General features: G+C 42.3%; 1 protein-coding gene across 1 annotated transcript; it reads left to right on the plus strand.

Annotated features, from left to right (window-relative positions):
• The first annotated feature begins 1,730 nt into the window (after positions 1 to 1,730).
• SHISA5 (shisa family member 5) lies at positions 1,731 to 26,123 on the plus strand. The gene is made up of 7 exons (XM_033071880.2): positions 1,731 to 1,843; positions 5,592 to 5,757; positions 6,007 to 6,093; positions 7,255 to 7,314; positions 20,428 to 20,543; positions 20,849 to 21,064; positions 23,102 to 26,123. The coding sequence occupies exons 1-7, from the start codon at positions 1,780 to 1,782 to the stop codon at positions 23,176 to 23,178; spliced, it is 786 nt and encodes a 261-aa protein (XP_032927771.1). The 5' UTR covers positions 1,731 to 1,779; the 3' UTR covers positions 23,179 to 26,123.
• Positions 26,124 to 26,430: the final 307 nt, after the last annotated feature.

Raw genomic sequence — 26,430 nt, forward strand, 5'->3', positions numbered from 1 at the left:
GGCCACAGGACCATTACACTGGGCCACTGGGAACAAAATACACTACATCCTGAAGTTTGACCTTGTGTGGCTTCTCCTTGCTATGTAAATCCAGGCCTCCTACAGCAGACTCATTGAAACGTAAAGGTTTCTGCCTGAGAAACAACTTTGCAGTCTTTCACTCTCCTAAGGTATGGGGAAATCACAACACCACACAATTCAGTCACTCTTTCCATCTTAAGACCGACACTGGGGCACAGTGGAGCTATAGACACGCTGAACAATTCACTTCTGGAAAGCAACAGAATCTCTCCACTTCTGACTACTTGTCTGAAAATATGACAACAATCTACTTGATATAGTTCTTGAGCTCACATACAGCCTTCAGGTCAGGTATGGAAAACAATCCACAATTCTCATGTGTATTTGGTTATAGGATTGGTGGAGGTCAAGAAATAGTCCTTTCCTAGAAACCACCTTGGGAAAGCTCTTGAATTTGGAAGATTTTCCTCCTAGTCACAAGGCTGGACCTACCCAAGTCTTTGGTGTACACTGCACCTAACACATGGTCAAAAAAATGCTCTGGCTCTTCACCTGGAACCAATCAGACTGAAGAATGTACCTGAAATAAATAAAGGATTCTGTGTAAAAGATGCCTGCACCGGCCTCTGGATTGCTGACCATTTACCTCTGCCAATGCTCCCAAGTCATCTCCTAAGACACCCGAGCTTCCTCTCCTGTGAGGGAGAGATTCTGCAATATGCTAGGAAGCAGGTAGGGTAGCGGAGATTGAAACCTCTCCTTGAGACACCTTCTGGGAGGCCTGTGAGGATGTGTTGTGAAGGAAAAAACCAATCAGAGGGAAGTATAGCGCAGAGGTCGTTTACCCTCAGAAACTTAGTGGGCAGCCAAGGGGGCTGCTTCATCAATCCTGGCATTCTTTACCAACAGTGCTGCAGCACAGGTTTTGATCCAGAGGCAGGAGCAGTCCCCAGGGGAATGCAGACCAGGCTATGGGCTCAGGTGGAGTGCCCAGGCACCAGGAACATTTCCTTATCCAGCATCAGAGTCCACTACTGAACCTGCCTGGACAACAGCCACGCAATGTCTCAGGTACAACCAGAATAGCGAAAAGGAATGTGAAATCCAGCCTTGAGGAATTTGGGTCTGAAATGCAATTCAGGATCAGGACAGAAACCTGAACTGCCCAGAAGTCCCAAAGTACTAGGTGTGTGACACTGCTGGGAGTGACTGCTTCCTTCAGCTCCTGCCTTCAGAGTGTCCCCAGAGATGCTCTTTTACCGGCCACCTTCCAAGCCAAACTCTGGTGCTTGGGATTTTCTCACCAGCCTTTCTGTATTTTGCTTGGCCTTCCAAGGCCAGGGCATGACATAAATAACTCCATTAGCTAGATGCTGACAGAAATTGTTCACTCAGGGAACAAGCACCTTGGCAAGCTTGGATGTGGCACTTAGTGCCATGGTGGGGTTGACATGGTGGTGATCAGTCACAGGTTGGACGCGATGATCTTCAGACTCCAACCTAAATGATTCTGTGATCTTGGATGAGGTGCCCCCTCAGGGAGAAAAAAGCTTTCAGTTGGTACTGCAGCATCTGCATTGGGGAACGGGAGCCGGAGCCGCAGCTGGAGAACGGAGCGCAGGGAGTGGGGAAGATCGGGGGTCGGGGACCGCCTCAGCGCTCTCCCGTGCCGGGGCCGCCCCGCCCCGTCCCGCCCGCTGCCTCTGCCGCTTCCCGCGGGCCGCCCCTCCCTGCGCTCCCCCGGGCGCGGCCGCCCTCATGGCGCTGTGTCGAGGCGTGCTGGGCATCTGCCTCCTCCGCCTGCTCCTGCTGCCGGCGGCCGGTGAGCGCGGGGAGCGGGGAGGGTGCGGGACCGGCCAGCGGGGCGGCTCCGGCGTCGCTTTCGGAGGCGGTGATCGCATCCCCGGGGAGGCCCGGCCGAAGCCCCCGGCGTGGGGAGCCCCAGGCTGCGAGCTCAGCCGCCCGTGCTGGGGCGGGAACTGAGGAACTCGTGGTTTTGGGGCTGTGGAGCCGGGGTGTTGGGGCTGAGTAACGCGTGATTATGGGGATTGTGCAATTGGGATGTTGGGGCTGAGAAACGTGTGGCTTTAGGGGCTGTGGAACCGTGGTTTTGGGGGTTGTGGAATTAGGGTATTAGAGCTGAGTAACGCGTGATTTTGGGGATTGTGGAATTGGAGTGTTGGGCCGAGGAACGCGTGATTTTGGGGGTTATGGAGCTGGGGTGTTGGGCTGAGCAACGCGTGATTATGGGAGCTATGGAGCCGGGGTGTTTGGGTGAGGAACGCGTGTTTTTGGGGGTTGTGGAGCCGGGTTGTTGGGCTGAGGAACGCGTGATTTTGGGAGCTATGGAGCCGGGGTGTTGGGGTGAGGAACGCGTGATTTTGGGGGTTATGGAGCCGGGGTGTTGGGCTGAGTAACCCGTGATTTTGGGGGTTGTGGAGCCGGGGTGTTTGGGTGAGGAACGCGTGATTTTGGGGGTTGTGGAGCCGGGGTGTTGGGGTGAGGAACGCGCGATTTTGGGGGTTATGGAGCCGGGGTGTTGGGGTGAGGAACGCGCGATTTTGGGGCACGTGGTCCCGGCGCGGGAGGTGCCCACACGTGCACGGCGGTTTTGGCGCGGAATTGGGTTCGCCGAGGGAAAAGTCCTGCGGAGGGAAAAGCTCTGCCGAAGTGCGCTGGGTTTGTGTTGAGCGGGGCCAGCAGTGGCTGCGGGACCCGCCTGATATGGGCTGCTGGTAACTACGGTAAGGCAGTGATGTACTCAAGTGGCTGCCGGTCATTCTTGAAGCATCCCTTTAAAAACCTTCACCTTCTCACCCCCAACACAGTAAATTCTACCATTTTACTGGAAGATAATAGAAACACTGATGTGTTAAGTGATGATATCACATAAACAGCACCACTTATGTAAGCTTGTCTGATGATTGAGTTCATACATCAAATGCTATTATTGATAATTGGGTTTTTTTCAGCAGCCGTATGTTGCTATTTTGTTATTGTGCTTAGAGGATGGACCTTGTGGTCTTCCCCAACTTTGTCGTGTGGTTAGATTGTATATGATCACAGAACTTAGCTGGTGAGGTCTCAGAGAAGTAGAAGCACTCTTTATATTTTATATATCAGTGGTGTCACTTGATCAAAGAGATCAAATTGTGCACAAACCTGTACAGGAAAGTTGCTTGTGACATGCAAGAAGACATTTGACTTGGAGTAATCCAGGATCACAGTTGGTTTGGGGGCTGAGCTGAAATTTGTGTGGCTGAAATGGTCAGGCTTTCATCTGTGAGTACTTCAAGGTATGAGCACCAGAAAAAGGGTTTTTTAAACTGACTCACCATGAAGGTGCTATAGCTGTAACTGTACTTACTACAGTGATTGGGGACTGGGTGGGAAGAGTTTGGCAGCTGTTAAAGGTTTTGTGTGGTACTGATGGTGTGAAATCATCAGGCTGATGCCCTGCAGGATAGGAGGAACCCCTCAGTAACTGAATTGTGTTGGGTTGGGTGAGGACTGTACCTGTTCTCAGGTGATTTAAGTAATTATCTCACCAGAAGACAAGCTGGGGCAAAAAGTGCCATCAGTTGATCAGATGATGATCTGGAGAATTCAGTCAGTTGAGGAAGTCTCGTGGATGGCACAACTGATGGAGAAAGAGAGGAACAAAGTTGAGGAACCAAATTCTCTGTTGTGCTCAGCTCAGCCACCTGAGAACTGGCCTAGGTCTTTGGTTTTCCTTGTTATTTTATTGTGCTGCAGTACTATAATTGTGAGATGAAGGTAGGAATTTTGTAGGTTGCCTTGCTGTGTAATTTCACAAGATATTTTGGAATTGGTTTAGCTACGTGTCATGTCCTTGTTAGGGATGGAGGGAGGAGTCAGGTGGCATTAGGTGACTGCAGAGGAAAGGTTTGATCAACCGCGTGTAAACATGTAAAGCTGTAAAAAGTGTGGTCCTATGGGTACAGAAGTCCCTCTTTGTTTCTGTTGAATGAACCTCCATGTTTAAACCCTTAAAAGATTTTTCTTTTTCTTTTTGTCCTTGGCTGTGATGCCTATTTTTTTTTAGTTTTTTATACATTTTTCACTATTTGGAACTTTGTAGACTGTTAATATGAAGTTATAACTTGCAGTACTTTTCCTGTCTTCCCCCGTAGTTTACCAAACCTTACTAATACATTCTTGAAATTCTGTTTAGTCTAGCAAGGACACTTTGTTTTGCACCTTACATTTGACACAGTAAAGTGTAGGGCTAAAAAAGATTGTGGGGGGGCTCCAATGGGGCAGAACCCGGGGGAAAATTACCTAAACAACTATTCTTACTGGACAATATTTGATATCTATGCTAATCAACCTTATAAAAACTGTAGAAATACTGTATTGTGTGTGCATATCACCATATTGTCCACCATTAAGACTTTCAATTAAAGACTTGCATTTATATTATAATTTTAACACTGGAAAGGTTTTGTGCTTTATTCCAGGTAACAGCTGAAGTATTCAGAGAGTGAACACTGAATTTTCAGATGTTAAAGTCAGTTTAAATACTGTCTTTGCCTCTTCCTATTTTCTTTCTCTGAACAATTACACCTGAAGGAATTTGAGTTTTTTAGATGGAGTGTGATTTAGGAGCAAGATATCAGGGTATGTCTTGTTAATGTGATATGTGATAGGAAGGAAAAGGACGAATAGAAACCAGCTGCCTGCAGCATTTGTCACTGAAAAATGAAGTGATACCCTTCTTGGGAAGTTATTTTTGCATAAACTTTGAGAAGTAGTTTTATGTGACAGTTAAAAGCTTTTAATAAGCCATTCTTATGGTGCAGTTATTCAGGCTTGGGAGGGCAAAGACAGAGAAAACAGGAATACAGAAAACAGAAGACAGAAAATAGGAATGTGTCTACCCAAAGCAAGTTCTGAAAAGTGTGGAATGCTCCCTAAGGGAGCCATCCTGGTACAGGAACATCCTCATTGCATTACCACTGTAGCTGCACCAGGTGATGCTGGCAGTGGGAATGCTACTAGACTGATTTTAGGTCTGAGAATCTCTTGTATGACATCTTCAGGATTAGGATTTTCTGTGAAGTAAACAAAGCAACAGGTAGAAACAAACAAGTCACATGGAGATCCAAACCTACAGTGAATGCTGTGGTGTTGCATCTTTTCCATCTAGTCAAATCTCTAGGAAAATATAACATTTTCTTCTAACTGATCTTAGGGCTTTTTGGTATTTTTAACCTTTTTGGCAACTCATGTTGCTCTTTGAGTCTTTACAGTTATTTCGTAGCTACTCTCAGATATAGTGAAGAGAGAATCACCAGCTTCTCATATTTTCATGCAGTTTAATGCTTATGTCTGTGTGAACATTTGGATAGAGGTGCTTGATGAAGATGTGTGTGAGAAGTAATTATTTGCCTTTGCTATACACTAAAGGAATTACTTGGTTTGTAAGACCTGACCCAAATACTTTCAGCTTATTTCAATGTTAACTTAGGTGATCTGGTCAGTATGAGGAAAAGACTTTGTATGATTATTTCTTTACTTACTAACTATTTTTTTGTAACTCTTTTCAGTTTTGGGCGAGGATTGTCCGGCATATACTGGTTATTTTGGTGAAGTACGACTTGCACAACCCTGCCCTCAGTTCTGCTGTGGAACTTGTCTGGATCGATACTGCTGCTCTAATCCATTACTAAAATTTGATGAACAAAAACTCCAGTGCAATCAGCGTAATGAAAGGTATGAGGCAAACTGAATGTGTACAACACAGAATTCTGTCCTCAAATGACAAAGACACGCTGTTTAATGGGTAAATCTTCCTAAAAGACCTTTCTCTGCTCTATCTCTATCAGGCTTTATCAGGGATCAACATTAATGCTTGTTGCTTACTTGTGAATGGGAACAATGAGCTGGATAAATTAATGCATGAACTGATGTGTGTCTTATTGATAATTTTCAAATACTTACATGCCGTTTAATATTTCTGAGGCTGTCTGACATAGAAGACCCTGTGGAGGCTTTAAAGAAGATCAGCGAGAATTTGAGGCAACTCCGTGAATCACCATCCAACAACTGGTTGGGATGAAGCTTTAATATGCTTATTTTTTTAACCTTAAAAATTGGTGGGAGGGCTTCAAGGCCTGATACACTATGCATTGATGTTTGTTAAAATGATTGTCATTGTCAGTGTTACTATATCATGTGGAAAGTCCTTGTTATTAAAAGCTTAACACTTTAGAATGCTGCAGGACACCAGATAGGTACCACTGGTACCTGCTCCAGATGGAGAATGTTAACCAAGTGAAAGGCATCTCAGAGGAGCAGAGAGGACACACTCTAAAAACACCTGTTGCTGAGTTCTGACTGTAGTCACAGAGCAGATAATGTGGAAAATGGCCAGGCTTGCTGTGGCGAATCATTGAGGCTGGTTGAGCACAAACCTGAGCTGAGCCGCTTGCTTATCTTGCACTTGGCTCAGGCAGGGCTTAACCACTGAAGAATGTCTGGGTGAAACACTGGCCTGAGCTCGACATTGTCTCTATGAAGCACAGAAGAGCACTCACATCTCTGCAGGGAAAGCAAACATCACTCCCCTTTACCCAGGCATAAGAGGCCTTGTTCAAAGTACAAGTCTGGTCCTTGGAGGCCATGGTGATGTGCAGGGGTAGTGTGGGACTGTCCTTTAGCCAGGTGGAGGAGGGAGTGACACTAAAATGTCACAATTCTGTTCTGCCTTTGGTTCAATTTGACTGGAGGTAACAGAAACCCTCATAAAATTGGTGTTTGATTTTCTCCATGTAAAGGATGAGAGTATGACCCAACTTTGTGGACAAATTGCTGTGCTTGCTCCTCTCTCCTCCTCAAAGCAGGGATGCCTCTGTCAGCATACCTGGGTGAAACTAAGCTTAATTAATGGTGAAGGTGAGCTTAGTAAAAAGCTAAATTTCTTGATTTTTGTTGTTAATCACTAACTTGACTAACTTCAGTTACTTAGGGCTAATGCAGTAAATGCATTTATCCGTGGCTGTTATGTACGGTCTGTTTGATTTTAGATTTTGCAAAACTTCCTTGGAACGGTGCTGTCAGACAAATGTCAATTCCATACTTAAAGCACCACAGGCAACAAAGAGAATATCTTTTTAGTGTACATTACCTTTCATAAGCACTTGAAACTTAGCTAGGTAATTTTAATAAGTCATAAATTCAATTTTTTTGAGATTAATTCTCTTTTTACAGGATGTCTGACTCACAGATTTTTCAGGATCCTGATGATTTGCTTGATTCTCCTAGCTCCAGGTAAGCCATGCAAGCTTTTAAAATGGAATTTGTATGGAGGTTCTTCATTGTGTAATCAGGACACGTGGACTTGGCAGTTCTGGGTTAAAAATTGGACTCGATGATCTTAAAGGTCTTTTCCAGCCTTAACAATTCCATGATTCTGTGCTGCTAGAATACAAAAATAGAAAAACTACTTTGTGTGTTAAGAGTGTGGAACGCTCAAAATCTGTGTATGTGTTGGAAGGAGAGACATGAGGAAGAGTCTGGATGTTGCTATTTAGACCAGAACAGCTCTGTGTATAATAATGTGTATCTTCCCTGCTGAACAGGAGGCTGAAGCATTAGCACAGAATCACAGAATCATTGGGGTTGGAAGGGACCTCTGGAGATCCATTCCACGCCCCGTGCCAGGGCAGGGTCACCTGGAGCAGGTGACACAGGAATATGTCCAGGTGTGACCTGAATGTCCCCAGAGGGGAGATCCCACACACTCCCTGGGCAGCCTCTTCCAGTACTCTGCCATTCTTAACAGAAAGAAGTTTGTCCTCACGATGAGGTGGAACATCCTCTGTTTTAGTTTAAGGCTGTTACTCCGTGCTTTGTACTCTTAGAAAATCCATGGTGGCTCTGGAAAGAAATCTGCTTTGAAGTATCTCCTTAGTGTTTAGCATCTTTTGCAGCTAGTTTTTATCAATGTTTCTCTCTGTGTTTCGATCTTGGGAAGAAGAAAATTCCTTTAAGCCTCTATTGGTGATGACAGGAGTGATGCTGTAAAAATGTGTCAGTTTTTCACAGTGCAGAAGATGATGAAGAAAGGGCAGGGATTAATCACAGAATGTTACAGGATTGGAATGGGTGTTAAGGATGATCTATTCCCAGCCTTCCCCTGCCATGGCCAGGGACACATCCCACTTACTGAAGGCCCGTCCAGCCTGGGGGGCATCCACAGCTTCCATTGGCAACCTGTTCTAGGCCATCACCACCCTCACGGTAAAAACATTCTTCGTAATATCCAACCTAAATTTCCCTTCTTTCCATTGGTACCCACTCCTCCAGTCACTCAGTTCCTGACAAAGCCCCTCTGCGGTTCCCCTACCCCTTCAGACACTGGGAAGTGCTGTGAGATGTGCACACATCCTTCTGTTCTCCAGGCTGAACAGCCCCAGCTCTCCCAGCCTGTGTGCTTAGGGGAGGTGCTCCAGCCCTGTTACCAACATCTCGCTCCGGCAGTACCGTGTCCTCATGCTGGGAGGCCGGGGTGCAGTGCGGCTGGCCCGGGGCTGTCAGCGCGGTTCGGGCGCTCAGGATGGCGGCGCGGGGCTCCCTTTAAGGGGCGGTGCGGCCGCCGTGACGTGCGCGGGGCCGGGCGGCGGGCGCGGGGCGAGCGGCGGCGAGCATGGGGTAAGAGCGGGGCTTGGGGCTCGGAACGGGACCCTGACAGCTGCAGGGGGAACCCGCCCGGTGTTCCCGGTACCTCCGGTGGTGGGGCGGGCTCGGTGGGGCTGGAGCGGCGGGCGGGGGTCGGGGCCGTGCGCGCTCCCCGGCACGGCCGGGCGGAGCCCCGCGCTCTGCAAGCCCGGGCACATCTTTTCCTGCGGGGGAGGAAGAGCCGCGGAAAGGCAATAGGCACTGCCGTGGCGGTGTGAAGGGATGTCTTGGAGCCTTGCTCTCTTCTAGCGAGGTCTCTTCCACAGGGAAGAGGATTTGATGTGACAAATATCTTGGAGGAGGGATGCCCCTTCTCAGCTAGGCTGATCTGTCTCCAGACATGTGGCTCCAGTACAGCAGGAGGATAAGGCGTATGAGCCTTATCTTGAAGTCAGGGCTTGCTCTTTGTACATGACAGAAAAAAAACATGCAGGAAGGAGCAGTTAAGTTGTTTTAGTTACCTTTGTTTTCAGCTGTGGAATGTCTAAAAAGAGAACTGTGGATGCCTCAACTTGAGAAGATGGATGACTTCTCTTTTTCCTTTCATTGCGTTGCAACTTTGAAAAATTGGTGTTGTGTTGACTTACCTTCCTGTTAGAATTATTATTTTATTAGAAAGGTGGTAATTGCTCACAAGAATGCTGTCCTTGAAAGGCCACCTGGATATGACTCTGGAGGAAAACCACATCTCAGAACTTTCCAAAATGACTTATGACTGAGCTGTCCTTTGTAGGGTGTTTCAATACTGGGAATTGCAGTGAGTGGCACTGTCTGTAACTCCAACCAGTGGGACACCAAGTAGGGTTTTGTTTAGTTACAGACAGTCCCTGGGGTTTTTGTGTTGTATACTGAGGTTTCTGTGCTTTTTTAACCAAACAGTAAGCTGTATTCCTTCCACCTGCAAGGTATATTCCACCCTCTCTCTCCATGCCAATTTATTTTAAAAGGCAGGTTTTGCCTTGTTTCTTGATGACTGTTGGTTTAATGCTTCACTGTACAGCGAGAAGGGCTGATGTCAGTTGGATTATTTCTTTGTACCTCCAACAAGATGCATTCTCTTTGAACAGTTTGTAATATGACAGGAGGCAACAAAGGGCAACTTCCTTTATGCCCTGTTCTTTCTAAGAAGTTGCAAATATTACCTTTGACACTGCCCTTGAGAAGGAGGTGATGGTTTCCTGGCATTATGGGTCAGAAAGTGTTTAGTTCCCCATTCTTGCATCAGGCTGATTTCTAGATTGAGTTACCACCCTGGCACAGTGCTCACAAATCCTTTCTTTTTAAGAGAACTTGCCCTTTCTGAGGGTTAGTTACAAGCTACCTGTGGATGTGCCACTGGACTCTGTTGTCAGGGTGTTTCTTCTCCCTACTTTGAAATCCTACCACAATTACACCCTCATTCTAAGGACAGGGTTAGGGAAGGGCTACTGGTGGAATGTTTGTTCTTTGTTGTCTTGCCTGGCTGAGCAATTTCTAGTTTGCCTGTACTTTTGCTTTTTTGCTGTGTTTATTCTGAGGTCTTCTGCAGAAGTGCAAGTAAAGCACCAATTTTCAGTAGGTTTTTTTTTTAGTATCATCTTTCAATATTAATGTCTTTCAGTATTTCTGTTGAGTAGCAGGTGCTGTTGAGGCAGGCGTGCCCTTTGGGACAATCCTTTTAAGTGTATTTCACATTGCAAGCAGTCCATAGCCTATAATCTTTGGACATTTTAAAGGCAATAAATTGCACTCCATTGAGGTGTTTTAATAATGCACTTTTAAGTACTTGAAAGCATTTTGCTTCCCAGAATGCTGCATTTGGAAGCAGATGTAAGCATTCTAGGAAAAGTATGAAAATCAGGGTAAACTCAGATTCAGACGTTTTACTTTGTTGATTTGGACTTAAAGATCATGTGGAGCTTTTAGGCCAGGGAGTAGGCATAGTTTTCATGCTGCTGAACTTGATAAATTTGTCACCAGTTTTCCTTGATCATAAGTGATTTCTCCAATCTCTGCTGCTGGTGAATGTGTTATGGCAAGGGTTTACTACTGGAAGGTGTTTCAGGATTTTTTTCCCCTCACTTTAATTGGTTTACTGAGCTTTTTCCTGCTTTACTCTGGTTTCAAAGATGGGTTGTGACCAGTAAGGTTAATTTAGCTGGTTTCCCCTTTTCATTCTGCTGTACATAGTGTTCTCATTTTAAGAAACTGTGCAAAAAGAGCACTGATTCACCAGGACAGAACTTGTTATTATTTTCATTGGTAATGTGATTACTTAGCCTTGGTATGCCAATTTTCCAGTATTGACCCTTAGTGGAAAAGGAAATTAGATGACTCATCCACAATTCAACTAATTGTGAAGTATTTGAGTTTTTAAGGAGGTGGAGCAATTCAGAACATCTGTATCAGAGTTACAGAAGAAAATAATGTAGTTGGGGCAGCTCCTACCAGACTTTCTAATTGGAAACAAAGCCTCACATTGTCTTTGTACATAGTTAATTGGGCTCTGTTTCTGAGTTAATTTCTACCTGTAAGTTACAGCAGATTGTGTAACAGGTACAGTAATGCTCGAGGCAAGGCTGTTCCTCCTTATGAGGGAGGCAGAATGTCCATCTTCCTGGAAAGCTTTGGCCAGCAGAGACAAACCAGGCTTGTTGGATGGGGATGTGCTCATTTGGGGTTTGAGCCATGTGTTGTCTTGTGGCTTCCTTGTCCTTTTGTGCTATGGAGAAAATCCATGTCATTCTGTCTGCCTTTGGCTGAGATGTGGCATCTGCAACAGGCTGCTACAGGCTAACCTGGCAAAACCAGCATATTTCTAACAGTGAAAGATATGATTATCCTGATTTGCTTTGTCTGGTTTAGATATTTTCAAGCCCATATTTTCTCCACAGACAAGGTCAAAAATACTGTGATATTGAACTATGTCCCATTTCTCTTCCCCTACTGTCACTATTAGGGACTCCAGTTTACTCTTTCTGGTGTATTTGGATACTCCAGGATCTGTACTAGGTTGGCAGTGGTAAGAAAGTAAATCATGAAGATAATTACAGAATAACAGAATTGTTAGGGTTGTAAGAAACCTCTGGAGATCATCCAGTCCAACCTCCTTCCAAGGCAGGGTCACCTGTAGCAGGTTACACAGGAATGTACCCAGATGGATGTGGAATGTTTCTAAAGGGAAGACTCCATGAAAATTGGAAAAAAACTTCTAGAAATTCAAACAGTCTCTGCTTAATGAGCAGAGGATTTCTTTTTTCAGTGCTGGCCCTTGATATTTTCTGTAATAAATGAGTTAAACTGCATACAACCTGTTCTGTGAGGCTCATGTTCAGGCACAGGCTAATTCCTCCAAGGAATGTAAGCTTCTTGCCTGGAAACAACTGAGACTTGGGTTTGAAGCTACTGAAAAAAGTATTCTATGCTTTTTACTAGCCTGAAGAGTAAACATCAGCTTGCACTGTTAGCAGTGATAACTTGCATTGCAGAGCATTTGGTTTTGTGTTCACCAGGTTCTTGGTGGGGAAGCTGCTTGAAGGGGGCAGAGTTAAGAGTTGTGGTGTGTGCTACCATAGGCACTTAGATTTCATTTCCTCTGAAACCAAGCAGGAAGGAGAGGTTGAAAAACGCTGCCCTGGTGCAGGAGGCAGATGTGCATGGCTGGGTTTGCATGCTCTGCTAACCACAGAACTGGGTGAGAGCAGCAAACAAGACAACCTGCCCTGAGCATATAAAGACACAGCAAGATTGATTACTTGGATTTTGTTCAGGAATTAATTTTCCTGTGGCTGTGTACTTCATTGACTGTAGGTACCTACCAGGGGGTAGAGTGTTCCCTCTAGCTGTGGGTTTTGCTGTGCCTCTGTGTAACTCTGAAAACAGAACATTTTTTACATACAGGTTGACTGTGGGGAGAGCTTGTGGAAGTGGTTGCAGGTAGGGTGACCCTCAGAGAAGGATCCTGTAGCCTAAGGAACAGAGATCCTTTAAAAACATGTTTAAAAGACCATAATGGCTATTTATTAGGATCTGGAAAGATTTGAGCATGTGAGTTCCAAAGGTAGCTCCAGCTCTGCATTTTCATATACTGCCATAAAAAACCATGACCTGTGGTGTTGCCGCAATTGTGTTTGTAGATGTATTATGGATAGAGGAGAATATTCTCAAATTGCCCAGTCTTTTGAAACTGCAGCTGTAGGGTCTTCTGTGAAATGAACAAATTAGTTTAATTTCAAGAAATTACCAATTGGGTAGAGATTGGCTTTTTTTTTAATATAAAGTGTATCCAGAACATTTTATATAATTCATTTTTAATGTGATACACCTCTGGTTTTATTAGCATGATCTCTGACTCTCAATTCTACTGAGAGGTAAATTTAAAAGCCTTTTTTTTTTTGTGACAGGAACTAGTTATCAGAGTTACTTTTGTGACTGTTTTGGTGAAGGTCTTAATAATCAGTGCCTTTTGAAAGAAGTAGTGATTCTAGAGGCCAGATGTGACCTCTGCTGCAGTGCTGTGTTCTCATTTGTAGTGTTAGATTTTCCTTGATGGTCCTTGTTGTGCTGGATGAGTAATATTCCAGAAGAGAAGGGGAATATGGAGCAGGATGTCAGTTCGTTGTAGTACAGGATAATTAATTTACGTAATTTCAACTTTGCTCTTCCCTGAACGCAGTGTTTGGAAGTTTTATATATGTGATGATTGATGAGTAATGTGGATAAAAAAAGGTGTGTGTCCTATAAAAGCTGGGGTTATAAGGCAGGCAAAACAGGTGGGTCTAACCTAGTCCAAACTTCCTTTTACTGCAGTTCCAGTGTGTTTGGCAAGACATACACCAGGTTTCAATTTGCTAGGAGAAAAAATCCTTTAACTCTTTGGCCAAGTTAGTTTCAATTAGTTGCTTAAATCTGCTTTCTAGAAACAGTACAGTATTTGCAGTAGCAAATTCATAATATTGCAATTTTTGTGGGTAATTTTTTGTGGCTCTTAGTTGTTTTGGGTTTGTTTTGGGTTTGTTTTGGGTTTTTTTTTTTTTTTTTCATTTAAACTTACTCTGTTAATTCAGCTAACCATCTAAGAAAAATCCTTCCCATTGCCAAATTTGAATTTGGGTGTGGGGGTAACATCCTGTATCCCTGAAGTGGATGGCAGGAAGGGAACTGACTCATGTTGTTTGCCTTAAATATCTGTAATCAATCTACATTCTCTTTTTACCACTAAAGGAACGCTTAAAATTTATTTACCACCTGCAGAATCAAATGGCTTTAATTGTGTTTAAGGACAGTTTATATGCTGAGGGGTACAATGGACTGGAAATTATCTGGGGGCCTGCATGGAGCTGCAGTGTTAATTCTTGCACTGCTGATGAAAAACTTGAGTCCCTCTGAATGCAGCCTTGACTTTTCCCCTTGTTATGTGCATGTTTTAATGCACCAGTTACTTACAGCAATTACTCAGTTGTCTGCAAAGTGTACAATAATAGATTTCCTGGCAAACTTCCCTGGAAAATTGTATTTTTAGTATGTATTTCAAAGTAAATAGACATATTTAGTACAAGTGCACTCTTTATGTTCCAAGAAGAGATGCTTGTATACATATTCCATAATAACCTGTTGGATCAGAGTGTCAGATGTCTGAGTAAAACCACAAACTCCAGGAAGTTCCCTCCCTGTCACTTTCTCATAAAGGCTGTTTAAAAACATGTTGTGCTTAACATGTTATTTTTTAAAATGGAGAATTAAAAAAAATATAAATAGAATATTAAAAAATAGTAGTTAGCTTTATTTCCAGTAGATCTTCGTGTAAAATTAAAGTTTATTATTTTGGGCATGAAGCAATCTACATCAGATTCCTATTTGAACAAAGCACTAAAGCCTCCATTCAGTACAAATTTAGCAAACTTCTTCCCAAAAGACTCTTGCCTTCTCTTTTTCTATAGCACTCTGGCAGTTGCAGTGTTTCTTGCTTCCCATGGCATTATTGTTGTTGTTTTAGGTTGTTTCTCATGCCAGACCTGGGTCCCTGGGCTGTGCTCAGCTGTGGGCTCTGGGGGATGGAGCTCAGGGCTGTGTTTACTGCAGGTAAATAGAGGGGTTGTTTTGCTGGGGTTCCCATTGCAAACTCTCCTTTTGGGAGTACCCAGAAATAATTATGGAAGGTAGTGCTGAGTTTTAGGGGTTTTCATTTAATCTGTGTCCCTGGCTGGAGCAGTTTGCAGTCAGTGATGGCTTCAGCTGGTGCTGCTCTGAGGGGTTAGTCGAAATAAAGTGAAACCCTTTTCATGACATTAAGGGACTGTATGTGGGCAGAGCTCCAGGAGAGACACTCTGAAGTGCTAATTGAGTTAACATTTGTCTGAAACGCCAGCCACTAATTCCAATCCACACTTCACTGCATTGCAGGGCTTGTAAAATGACTTTGCAGTTACTCAAACCTGCCAGTTTGATGAAACAACCAAGATTTTGTAGAATTGAAACCGTGCTGCTCAGTCTGAGTCTTAGGTTGCCTACCACAAGAATCGTTTAGAAACTTCCTGATCATGTAGAGATCCTGTTTTGGAGAGGTGGCCAAGGCTGCACAGTAATTTACTGTGATTGCACTTGGACTTCAGGAGGCTTAGCTGTGGTGTATGTTTTGATTGTCTGCTTGTGCTGAAGCTCCTAGCTGTGTTAAAATAGGCTGGTCACTCTTGCAAGTGTTAAAATCAGGTTAATGTTCTCCTGTGAGTTTGCTTTCTACGTAAAAATAAATTATTTTTGTTTCTTCTTTAGGAAAGTGGTTCTTAGATTTTGAATTTTTATGCTAAAACGTTAAACTGAGGAAATATGTGGTTACTAAAGTTGTAAAAATAATCCCTCTGAAAGGCTCTTGGGAATTCATACTGCTTTAAAAATACAGTTTTCCTACTAAACTTTAGAAGGCTGTATGTGGCATTGTATGGCTGACTAAAATATTAGTTAAGCATCTCTCTCTTGGGACTTGTTTGGTCATGCCCTACACCTGAGTCAGGGCAAATATGGATATTTACCATTCCATCACATTTCTGGGAACTGGATCCTTTTCTGGAGCAGTAAGAAATGACATGCATATACTCAGTTTTTTATTTTAGTTTTAGGAATGGCCTAAATTATCTTTTGAAGACTTTCCAGACCACCCCGTGTTACAGCCATAACTCATTATTTGTAAATGTTTGTTTTTAAAAGCAGCAGTGCTTTTCAAAAGAACCTCACCAATGTGTTTCTCAAAGCATGGAGCAAATCTTGGAATAGATTGAAACTTGCACAATAAAAAGGCTGTTGAAACTAATTTTTCATAACTAGGTGGTTTCATTGTTCATTTGGATATTTTTAAGACAAAATTTTTAGTGTGTCCTACTCAAATAAAGGCATAGATATGTGAAAACTTCTTTCGTATCAGCTTATAAAATGTCACTGACTTGTAAGAAGTCAGTGAACTATAAGAACTATTAAGAGTTAAAAATACATTGCTGAAATCAAAACTTTGATATTTGAAAATACTTCAAATAAACTCTATATTTTTTTCTACTTGACTGTTCAAGACTGACATCTCCAACATGAACAACTGCCTTGAGAATTAACTTCTACAAGCAGTATTATTTAGATCCTGGGCTTGGTTCTCTCATTTTAATATGTCCATTGCATCTCATTCAATCCTGAAAGGGGTAAAATAGGCAAGTAACACTTTATGTGAGCTGACAGATGTTTTGAATAATCAGGCAGCTTTAAAGGTGAGTCTGTTAGACATTCTCATTACACATACACTTCAGTGCTTTCCAGAGGTGAGAGGATAGGGGTAGAAGGGGAGGTGGTGGTAGGAAAGGGCAGGATATTATCTCTGTTATTTTTACTAAATGAAGTAAATTTCTCCATGCTTGCCTTCTCATATGTTTTATGAGAAGCTGCAGTTTGTCATTGCTGCAGTGAAACTGCAGTTAGGTTTGATTTTGTTTTTTATTAAATCGTGGGCAGAAGTTCACTTTTCTGTGAAGGGAAAGAAGCAGGAAATGTCAGTGAATGAGCTCAAGCTGTTTATAACTGTGTGTGCTTTATTTAGACTATGGTATATAATGTGGGAGTGTGGGAACCTGAATTGTGACTGACGCCAGTAGAGCACTCTGAGCTGCTGCTGGGGCTGATTTCTGCACTCTGACGTTTGTTTGCAGAATGCAGGGGTCAGGTGTGCTTTCGGTTTTGCTTGGCTTTGTTTTCTCATGGTTAACCATTCAGGGGAAAAAATCTGTAAATCTGTAAGCCACAATCCCTCACATTTGTTCTTCATTTATGTACAGTGCTAATTATCATTTAATATGAATATGTTTTTTCCCAAGTATTTTAGAGTCCTTTAGGCAGATTCATCAGATGCAAGCAAACAAATGAAGTAATTTTTGTCTAAGAAGGGAGTTAGCACACTGCAAGAGAACCTTTATACAGTGCCTGGACTGTCTTGTCTCCTGAAGGTTAAAAAGTTCACTGAGTGAAATATGTTGAGCCCTATTCTGACTTCACTTGACTGTCATCTGTTAGTGGCAACCTTCCTGCACCTCTTTCTCAATAGAGGGATATCACTTAAATGCTCAAGAAGTGCTCAGGCCAGTACTCCTTGGGCAGTAAAAAGACATTACTACAGTAAGGTAGTGACTGTCCATGCAGAAATTCCGAAAGAATATTGCTAGTTTTGATTGTCAATAAAAATAGTTAGAAAAAAATTTCTTTTTGAAGAACTGCAGTGTTGAAAGAGAATGTTGATGACATGAATTGCAAGTTCACAGCACTTACTGTAAATATCTCCCTACTTAGTGCTGTTCCAAGATATTAGCCTGCATGAGCCCAAGAACTGGCAGGAAAATTATCTGCTGTGAAGTAGGTGATAAAAATGCCTGCCAGTAATCAGTTGTTACACTCCTTAAAGAACTGTGAGAAGAGCTAACTCCTCTCTGTTATTTTCCTTGCTGGCTGTGTCTGAAAGCTTGTAATTTTGGTCTGCAGCAATCAGTGTTTCAGTGGGTAGGACTGGGTCCCAGTGTTTGCATACAAACACAGAATTGTAATGTGTACACCTGACACACCTGCACTTCAAACATGTGTCTCCATTTAACTCTTCAAAAGATGGGTCCAAAATGTCCTTGTGGTCATGGTTGTGTCCTTTTGCCAAAGACACGAGTGATCCAAATGCACAGGGTGTCTCTAAAACTTGGTGAGGACATGGTGTGTTGGTTTTTTAGCTTTGCTTTTGTTGCATTCCTTATTAAAGATAACAAATATGAGATAATCTGCTTCATTGAGCAGAAAACTTTATTAAAAATAAACAAATGGAGCCCATGGTCAGTGTTTTTATCTGTTGATGGCCAGCTTGGCTGCAGATGGGCTTGTGCTGTTTTCTCTCCTCATATCAGAAATGAATTTAGTCCTGAAGAAGCTGTACCAGTTTCCTGCTGTTCTCAGTAATTTACGATGAGTAAATATTTCCTCCACTTTATCTCAAATTTTCTGGTATCTTTGGTTCTGCCCAGCCTTTGCTAAAGTTCTAAGAAGTTCACTGTCTGTACTTTGTCATCCTTAATCTCTTTGCTTGACACAAGAATTCCTTTCCTTAGCATAGTTCACTAGAAAAAAGTAGGTTTTCCTTTACTGGGGAAAAGCCTGAGGAAGAACTTGAAGACTCCTTTACTTTGAGACTGTTTCTAGAGAATAACTGTGTTATGGAAGTAATGTCAACTTCCCTAGTGAGAGAGCTCTATCAGGGTTGATCCAGAAGTGGAAACTAAGAGGAAAGAAAAAGCTATTGGCTGCTCCACAAGTATCAGAAATTGCAGTTGGCATTTCTTGTCCTGCAGTTTCTGAAGGTGTCTGTAGTTTGTCACAGGTGTTCTTGCTGTTTCTTGTGAACATTAGAATCAGGATGGATATTTCAGTGTATGAATCTATTGAATGCAATTCTCTGTGTTTTCTTCTCTTGAAATTGCATTTGTGTTTTGCTTTTTACACGAGGCTTGAAAGAAATGGGATTTTTTGGATGGTGATGAGCTGGCTGTGCACTTACTGTGCTGAAGTGAAGCTAATGCTTACAAGGATGAGAGGGCACTTAAATCTGGGTGTTTAGGAGTGCATGTTTAGGTCAGTATCTCAAAAATGTTCTGTGCAAATAAATCTGGGCAAAACATGCATGCGTTCCTCAACACATTATTTTCATCTTTACATCCTGTGGTTGTGTTGCAGTAATCCATGTATTTTCCTGGCAGTGTTTCTGACATGGTTCCTGTGACTTCAGGAGGTTGCAGCAGTTCCTGCTTCCTGTTTTAGATATACATGCTCAGCTGCAGTGTGTGTGGACAAGCCAGAGCATCCTATTCAGTACTTCTTGATTGTATCCATAGTGCTGTATTTAGTGCTTCACAAAATCAGTGCTCAAGTCAGATACAGTTACGGTTTCATAAAATCACTGTTTTGAAAGAAATTTAACTCAAACTTTTTCTTCTGAGTTTTACTGAAACAGAATAAAATTGATGCAACCTCTCTTAAGGGGAAAGGATGCATTTTAAATTGAGCCTTTTTATTTGTCAGTGCTTGTGTTCAGACAGCACTCAGCTTACTAAGGGTTAAGTTGCTCTAGAAGACACTGAGGTGAGACCTCTCAAATTTTGGCTGGGGTAAAGCATTTTGCAATTCTTCTTGTCAGTGATTTAACCTTCCAGTGCCACTAATACATGCAATTTTCACATTTGGTGGGTGTTTAATAACCAAGTGAAAATTGCTGGATGCTATGGGGATATGTCATTTTGTTTAAAGCTGTTAATAGGAAACTGAGCTGGGAAAAAAACAAAGAGAACTCTGTTGCCAAAATCTCTACCAACATGCAAAAACAGGATGGATGCAAAACCAGCTCTCTGGTCCTTATTTTAGTGCTGGTTGTTTGTTAAAACTGACTTCCTGCAATTGTTCCCAAAACTGATGCATGTTGTATTTTTTAAGAAATAGAGTGCTGGAGACTTTGGCTTCTATGGAAGATGGGCTTTATTGATTTCAGACAGTAGGAAACAGATCATTTCATTTAGCACTTTAAAGGGAATTGTCACTGGCTTTGCTGTGATACCTTTTCTCCCCTGGGTGGTAAATAGAACTTGTAAATCTTCCAGAGGTAACTGGTTTTGTCTGCCTCCATCGTTTGGTGCTCATCCTAGAAGTCAAAGCTGTTGTAATCTCTGGTCTTCCCATAATAAATTTGTGAGTTTTAGGCAGTATTTCTGTATCCCATAATGTAGGCTGGCATACTTCTTGTTGCTGTGAAGTCAGAATTTCAGTTCTTCCTAATTGTGTGAAACAGGGATTCTAAAATACCTGTTTACAGATGCCAAGAATCTGCTCAGTGCTGAGATAGTCTTGAGTTTGGGACTGTGAGGTCTTAGGGAATGTGGGAAGAACTTGCTGTCACCATGAAAGCTGGGATGCTTCATTGTGGGCATGCTCTGAACCTGTGTGTTCACTAAAACCGCAACAGTCAGCATCAGGCTAAAATGAGAGGGACCGAAGACCCCTTGTAAGGGGTGGTTCAGCTTCCCCTGGCTTGGCAGACCTGACCCCTCCTCCAGCACTGCTTTGCACAGTTGTTTCTTAGTCCAGTAAGTACTGAGAGATTGGAGGTGGAACAATGTGTTTGTGCAGGTTTGGTTCAGGAGTGACTCTTACCAATTCTGGTCTCTTTTGCAGTTTTGGAACCGTTATTGCCATTGGAGTTACTGTTTTTGCAGTAATTGTCATTACTATTATTCTGTGCCTCACCTGTTCCTGCTGCTGTCTGTACAAAGCATGTCGAAGACCACGGCGTAAGTAGCTCTAGATCTATTTTTTAATTTTTTCACGTCTTTGAAGAGGATTTTGTTTTAGTACCTTCTGGAAAATTGTGTTTCTATAAGAGATGAAAATACTCTACTCAGAAGTTGCAATACCTAAATATTAAAAATAAGCATTTAAACCACTTCAGAATGTGAAATTGCAGAGAGGTGTTTTGGAATATTTTCTGAACATTTAGAAGTTCCATCCCACCATGTGGGGAGGCGGTCTGGGAGTTGTTTGGGGTTTTTGTTTAGGGACCACCAGCACTAACCATGTTCCTTTTCCTTGCCTGTAGCTGTGGTGACCACTGCCACCACGACAGTGGTTCACTCTGCCTATCCCCAGCAGCCAGCAGTGCCACCCAGCTACCCAGCAGCTCCATATCAAGGCTACCAGCCCGTGGCTATCCAGCCCCAGCCGGGGATGCCGGTGGCTCCCTACCCTGCACAGTACCCTCCCCCTTACCCCATGCAGCCCCCGGGACCCCCAGCTTACCATGAAACTGTGGCAGGTAAGGCAGCACCAAGTGCTTCTTCATCTCCTAAAAAGCTAAAGGGGCAGTTGCTCTGGAGAAAATCTTGTGTTATTTACAGTTACTCTTTTCTATGGCTATGTGAATACAAATGTCAACAAATTACGTAAAACTCAATGGTGCGTGCTGTTATTCACCCTTGGTGGAAATTTCCCTATCAGTGTTTCTGTGCTAAGCACTGCCAGAGGAGGTGTGAGCTGGAGCTGTACTGGCAAAGTTTGGCAATGTGTGGGACTGTCAGCAGATCCAGTTGAACATTTTACTAATTCAGCTGACATTTAGTATTGAAATCAAAGCCATACATATATGTACACATATATATACATATATATGTATATGTGAATTGAACATTTCCACATTCCCTTTCTAATCTAGTATTTGCTACCTCTATTCTGTAAGAGCATGGACAAGGGGGAATGGATTCAAACTAAAAGACAGCAAGTTTAATTTGGTTATTGGGAAAAATTGTTTTCTGTGAGGTTTGTGAGGCCCTGGCACAAGTTGGTCAGAGAAGCTATGGACACATCTCTAGAAGTGTCCAAGGCCAGTTTGGATGGAGCTCTGAACAGCCTGGTCTCATGACAAAGGGGTTGGAAGGGGAAGTCTGTTGACAACTTGCCGTTAGAATTATCAGAAGCTTTTTCCTTCAGCTGTCCTTCTTTCACAGCATTGTTTTAATGCAGCCTTATTGTTGCAATGACTAATTCCCACTTCTGCTGGTAATAGCTGTTTTCTGAACAAGTGGCTGCAGACTGCTCAGAGGGGCCAAAACCAGGCTGTTAGCTGTAGGATATTCAAGCCCTCTTACAAACCTCACTGTTCATCCTTTTAAGTAACAAAGTATAGTCCTGACTAGTAGATAATGCTCTTAGAAAGTCACTTCCAGGACAACTCGAATATAAAATGGCTTTTCATGGTGTGAAAGATTCACAAAGAGTTAGAAATTGTATGTTAATCATGTGCAAGCCAGCCCCACATCTGAGAACTCTGACTTGGCAAGACCATTGACTTTATTTTTCTGTTATAAATGCCAAAGAAGCTGTGGGTTTTATGTGATTATGCCAAACTGCTTTGGCTTCATCTTTTTCATATGAGGGAGCCAATAAATTAGTCATTTCACTTCTCTCTGGCTTCTCAGGCTGTTGCTGGTTTGTTAATTTTTAAAACAGTTGTTTTGTTTTTTTTCTGGGAACATATCAAAGCACTTTCCATGTTGGCAGCTGAAAATGCCTCACAGTGAGAGCTCTTTCCTTCCTTTCTCCTTCCTGTTAACCGAGGAGCAGGCTGTTAATTAGGTCACATGCCAGGGGAGAATACCTGCACTGCCACACAGGAGTCAAACCCACTCACTTTACAAGATCAACAGAAGATAGCCACACTTGCACTTTCCAGGGATCTGATCAGGTGCTACTTGAACAAACTTGTGCTGTTTCACAGAGCTGAAAATGAAGATGCCACTTTGAGAGCAGCTTTTCTCATAATAGCAGAAAATAAGGATCTCTTCCAAGGGATACACATATACAAGTCAAACTCTTTCATGTGCTCAGAAGTGGTGGGATACTTTTTCCCTTTTACTTTACATTCTTAATTAATTTTTTGACACTTAGCAGGAAGGCATTTTCCCTGAAGGAATCCTAAGATGATTTCTCTATTCCTTTTACTTTTTTCTCAGCACACTGTCAGGTATATCCTTGTGTATGTGCACCCCTGACTTCCACTGGCTCTTTTTTTGAGCCAGATCTGTTCCTTTTTTTAGATTCTCCCCTGAAGGCTACTTATGTACACTCAGCATCCAAGAACCCCTAAAACCAACATGAATAAAGGTTTTTGTGATCTTACTTCTGAAATGCAGATGTTTTATGAGTGAACACAAGCTGTTTTCAAGTCCAGTTAAGATACTGGCTAAGTTATGCCTCTTAACCATGTGCTCAAAACAGAAACTGCCATTTTATATGTAGAATTCAGAATGTACATTTTTACAAATCTGTTTTTTTTTCTTGTGTTTTGCTTTTGCAGTTGGTGATGGAGCCCCTTACCCCACCCAGCCCCCTTACAACCCTGCTTACATGGATCCTCAGAAGCCCACCTATTGAAAAGCTCTTCTACTGTGCTTCTGCATACAAAACTTTTCAAAATATAATTTGTTTTGTTTACACCATGCACCTGTACTATATTTTTCTGGAAGACAACAATCTTTTGTCTAAGTAGAGTGGAAATCAATTCAGTATCTTCTTTTTTTTAATGCTCCAGGGAAGGAGTATTTTTCTTGCAGAAGTTAATTTATACCTCAAGCAAATATAAAAAGAGTTTTTGCTCTAGATACGATGAGAGAAGTGTGAGCTACAGAACCACAATACCATTTGCTGTGCAATAATCTTGAGAGGAATGGTCTAATATGAGCATTGTCAAATACCCAAAGCTGTAGCAATCTTTTGCACAGTATTAAAATGTAAAAACCTAACCTCTAAGAAACTACCTGATACATGTTACGTAAGTTCTGCCTGTTTTGAAGCTACTATTGTTAGGTAAGCTATCATTTAATACATTTCATTTACCATTTCAAAGGGAATTTTCCTTTCTTACAACACTTTTACCTTTGGTAAGGGGTAGTAAACCATGTTTAATTGCCTTGTGAGCTAGTTCTAAATAGCACGAGTTGGTTATTTCCTTGTTTTCTGTCCCAGTTTTAAGGTTTATAAGCTGTGCCTCCACTGGGTGTTATAGCTAGAAATTAATAGACTCTGCCACTTGATGGACCAAATAGATCAAAAGCTGAAACCCTGAAAATTCTTCATGAAAATTACTGGATGAGTATTTCTTGCTCAGGTAGTATTGGGCAAGCTTACTTCAGCTATCTGTTGTTGATGAGTTTGGAATTAAAATCAGCCCCTTAATCACATGTTAAGCAGAGGTACCTTGGCAGCATTCAGCCCTGCCTCTTCACAGAGAAGAAATTTATTTTACAGAAGAGATGGAATATCAGCAGAAGATTGGGATTTTGAAATGCTCAAGGTTTTCCCACAGGCTCTAGTGGGAATTGTAGGTGGCAGGAGGCTAAGAATTACAGACCTTTTATAAATCCAGGCTGCATTGGAATAAGAACATACTGGGTGAGGGGCCACAGTGAGCATTAAACCTCCCTTTTGTCTTCAACATTCCTATAAAGCTGAGCAGAAAATGAGAAGTCAGGGAAAGGAAGGATTTGGTCACAGACAGGTAATGTCTTTTTCATACATACATACATAATGTGATGCTGTCAGTCATGAAACATCTTGAGATGTCTTTATGACTGTTAACACTGCTGGGGCTTGAGGCTTTATGAATCTTTAATTACTCAAACAAATAAGGTGGGGTTTTATTTTTCATTGTCCTCAACAATTCTGTCTTTTCTAACATTGAAATGCAATTTGTTGTTAATCCTCATAGAACAATGTAGTTATTTGCATGTATCACTGTGACAGTGAAATGTAATCAGTGAAATAATTTTAACATATCTTTTACACTGATTTTATTTTTTAAGAGAGGCCATTGAGCCATTTGTCCTGTGATTCTACATTTGGGGTATATTATTCTTTGGTGGCATTATTTTACCTCACAGAGTGGATGGAAGTTGCTGCTGTCAAAGGCAACCTTGTTCCTCTTCCTGATTTTTTGAGTCTATTTCTGCGTTATTCTGATTCTTTGAAAAGAAAGTTTTCAGGGCATTTCAGAAGAAACTTGTTGAAAGCTTTTACATTGGGGTTCATGACAATCTGGGCCCCTCTTACACCTCTCTGATGTTGAAGTTAATAGCATGAAACTGTGCCAAGAGGCACTTACAGAGCATGTATTCATATATCCTGTGTCTGTGTGTTCCTCCTCTTTCCTGCCTTGTCAGCTGAGAAATTGGGCAAAACTTTGTTACACTGTCAGGTGTTGCACGGGCACAACCAAAAAAGCTTGGTGTCCTGTATGGAGGAGGAAGTGTAGAATTAGAAATCTGGAATGTTTCTGTGGGAGGGCACTGAGCAAGTGCAGAAATAAATCCCTTGCTGCATATCCTAACCCCTGGAGTTTATTCATGGAGGAGGGCAGAGATTGTTCCAGCACCTTTGTCAGCCTGGTGGAGCCAGGCCAGGGAGAGAACAGGTACAGCATCCAGTGTGGAGCTTCTGAGGTTGTTGCTGTGCCCTGCTCTTCCTGCCCCCAGCTGGTGTGACAGAGGGAGCAGCTCGGGGCAGTCACAGTGTCATGCTTGGGTTGTGAGAGGGAAATCTGCAATTTCATGGCAGGATGGCTCAGTCATCATCCCTGAGGAGATGGGAAGGAAGTAAGGTGGCAGCAACAACACACGTTGCCAGATAGGATGTTTTGGGGTGGATGTTGAACAGACCAAACAGATGATCCTGAATTGTCACTGCTCTGTGTGTGATGATGGGAGTTGAGGGGTAGGACAGCTTTCCTTCAGTGAACATGTGCAAATGGTAACTGTATACAAGTGAAGAGATCAGTCATTATTACTAATTCAGTTACAAAATTTACTGAAAGAAGATAAAATGGTCCAGTTCACAATTAATCTGATTGTGATTAATTTTTTCTTGTTAGTGCATTAATCATCATTAACAAATTGGTAGGACCAAATTTTATTTGGTTCTTGCCCTGCAGCCTTGTTGAAGCTTGTTTTCAAATACTGAAGAGAATGGTCTGGCTACAGAAAAGATGGAGGTGATCCCTAAGATTTCAGTTTAAGCACTGCTGATGTGTCAGTCCCAGTAGCTGTTGCCTTCACATCACACTTGTTTCCACAGTGCTGTAGGGAGGGAGTTAAGACTTTAAATGTTGATATATCCTATTTTTTTTATTCTGTAAGTGCCTTTGTTTCAGAAATGTTTTGTGAAATTAAAGACAGTAGAATATTGAATTTACTAGATAATCATTGTTGCTTTTGTTACATACTGTAACCTCGCTTTGTATGTTGTTTGTAGGTTAAACATAAGTATTCAAACCAAATAGTATAAAGTCTATGCACCTTTATAATAAATGCAGTGTTTGAAGTACATTCTGTCAACTTGGTTTTCGAGTATTATTTAGGGGTGTATCTGCAAAGCTACATTTTCCTTCGTGTGTTTGACAGCTTGTGTTACTGGGTGTACTTCAGGTCACCTTGGATCATGAATATCACTTTTGGTGGTGGAGACTGAAGCCTAACCAGAATTACAGGTCACAACATAAAGCAAGGGCAATACAATGTAGGCTCCTGAATGATCCTCTGGTAGGCTGCTGCCGAGCAAATCCAAAAGGATTGATTCTAAGGAAATCTGTAATTTCATTAAAAGTGTCTTCTCAACCTGTTTAGACTTGTGTGT

The sequence above is a fragment of the Catharus ustulatus genome, chromosome 13 (genome assembly GCF_009819885.2).
Source record: "Catharus ustulatus isolate bCatUst1 chromosome 13, bCatUst1.pri.v2, whole genome shotgun sequence".
Classification (NCBI taxonomy): domain Eukaryota; kingdom Metazoa; phylum Chordata; class Aves; order Passeriformes; family Turdidae; genus Catharus; species Catharus ustulatus.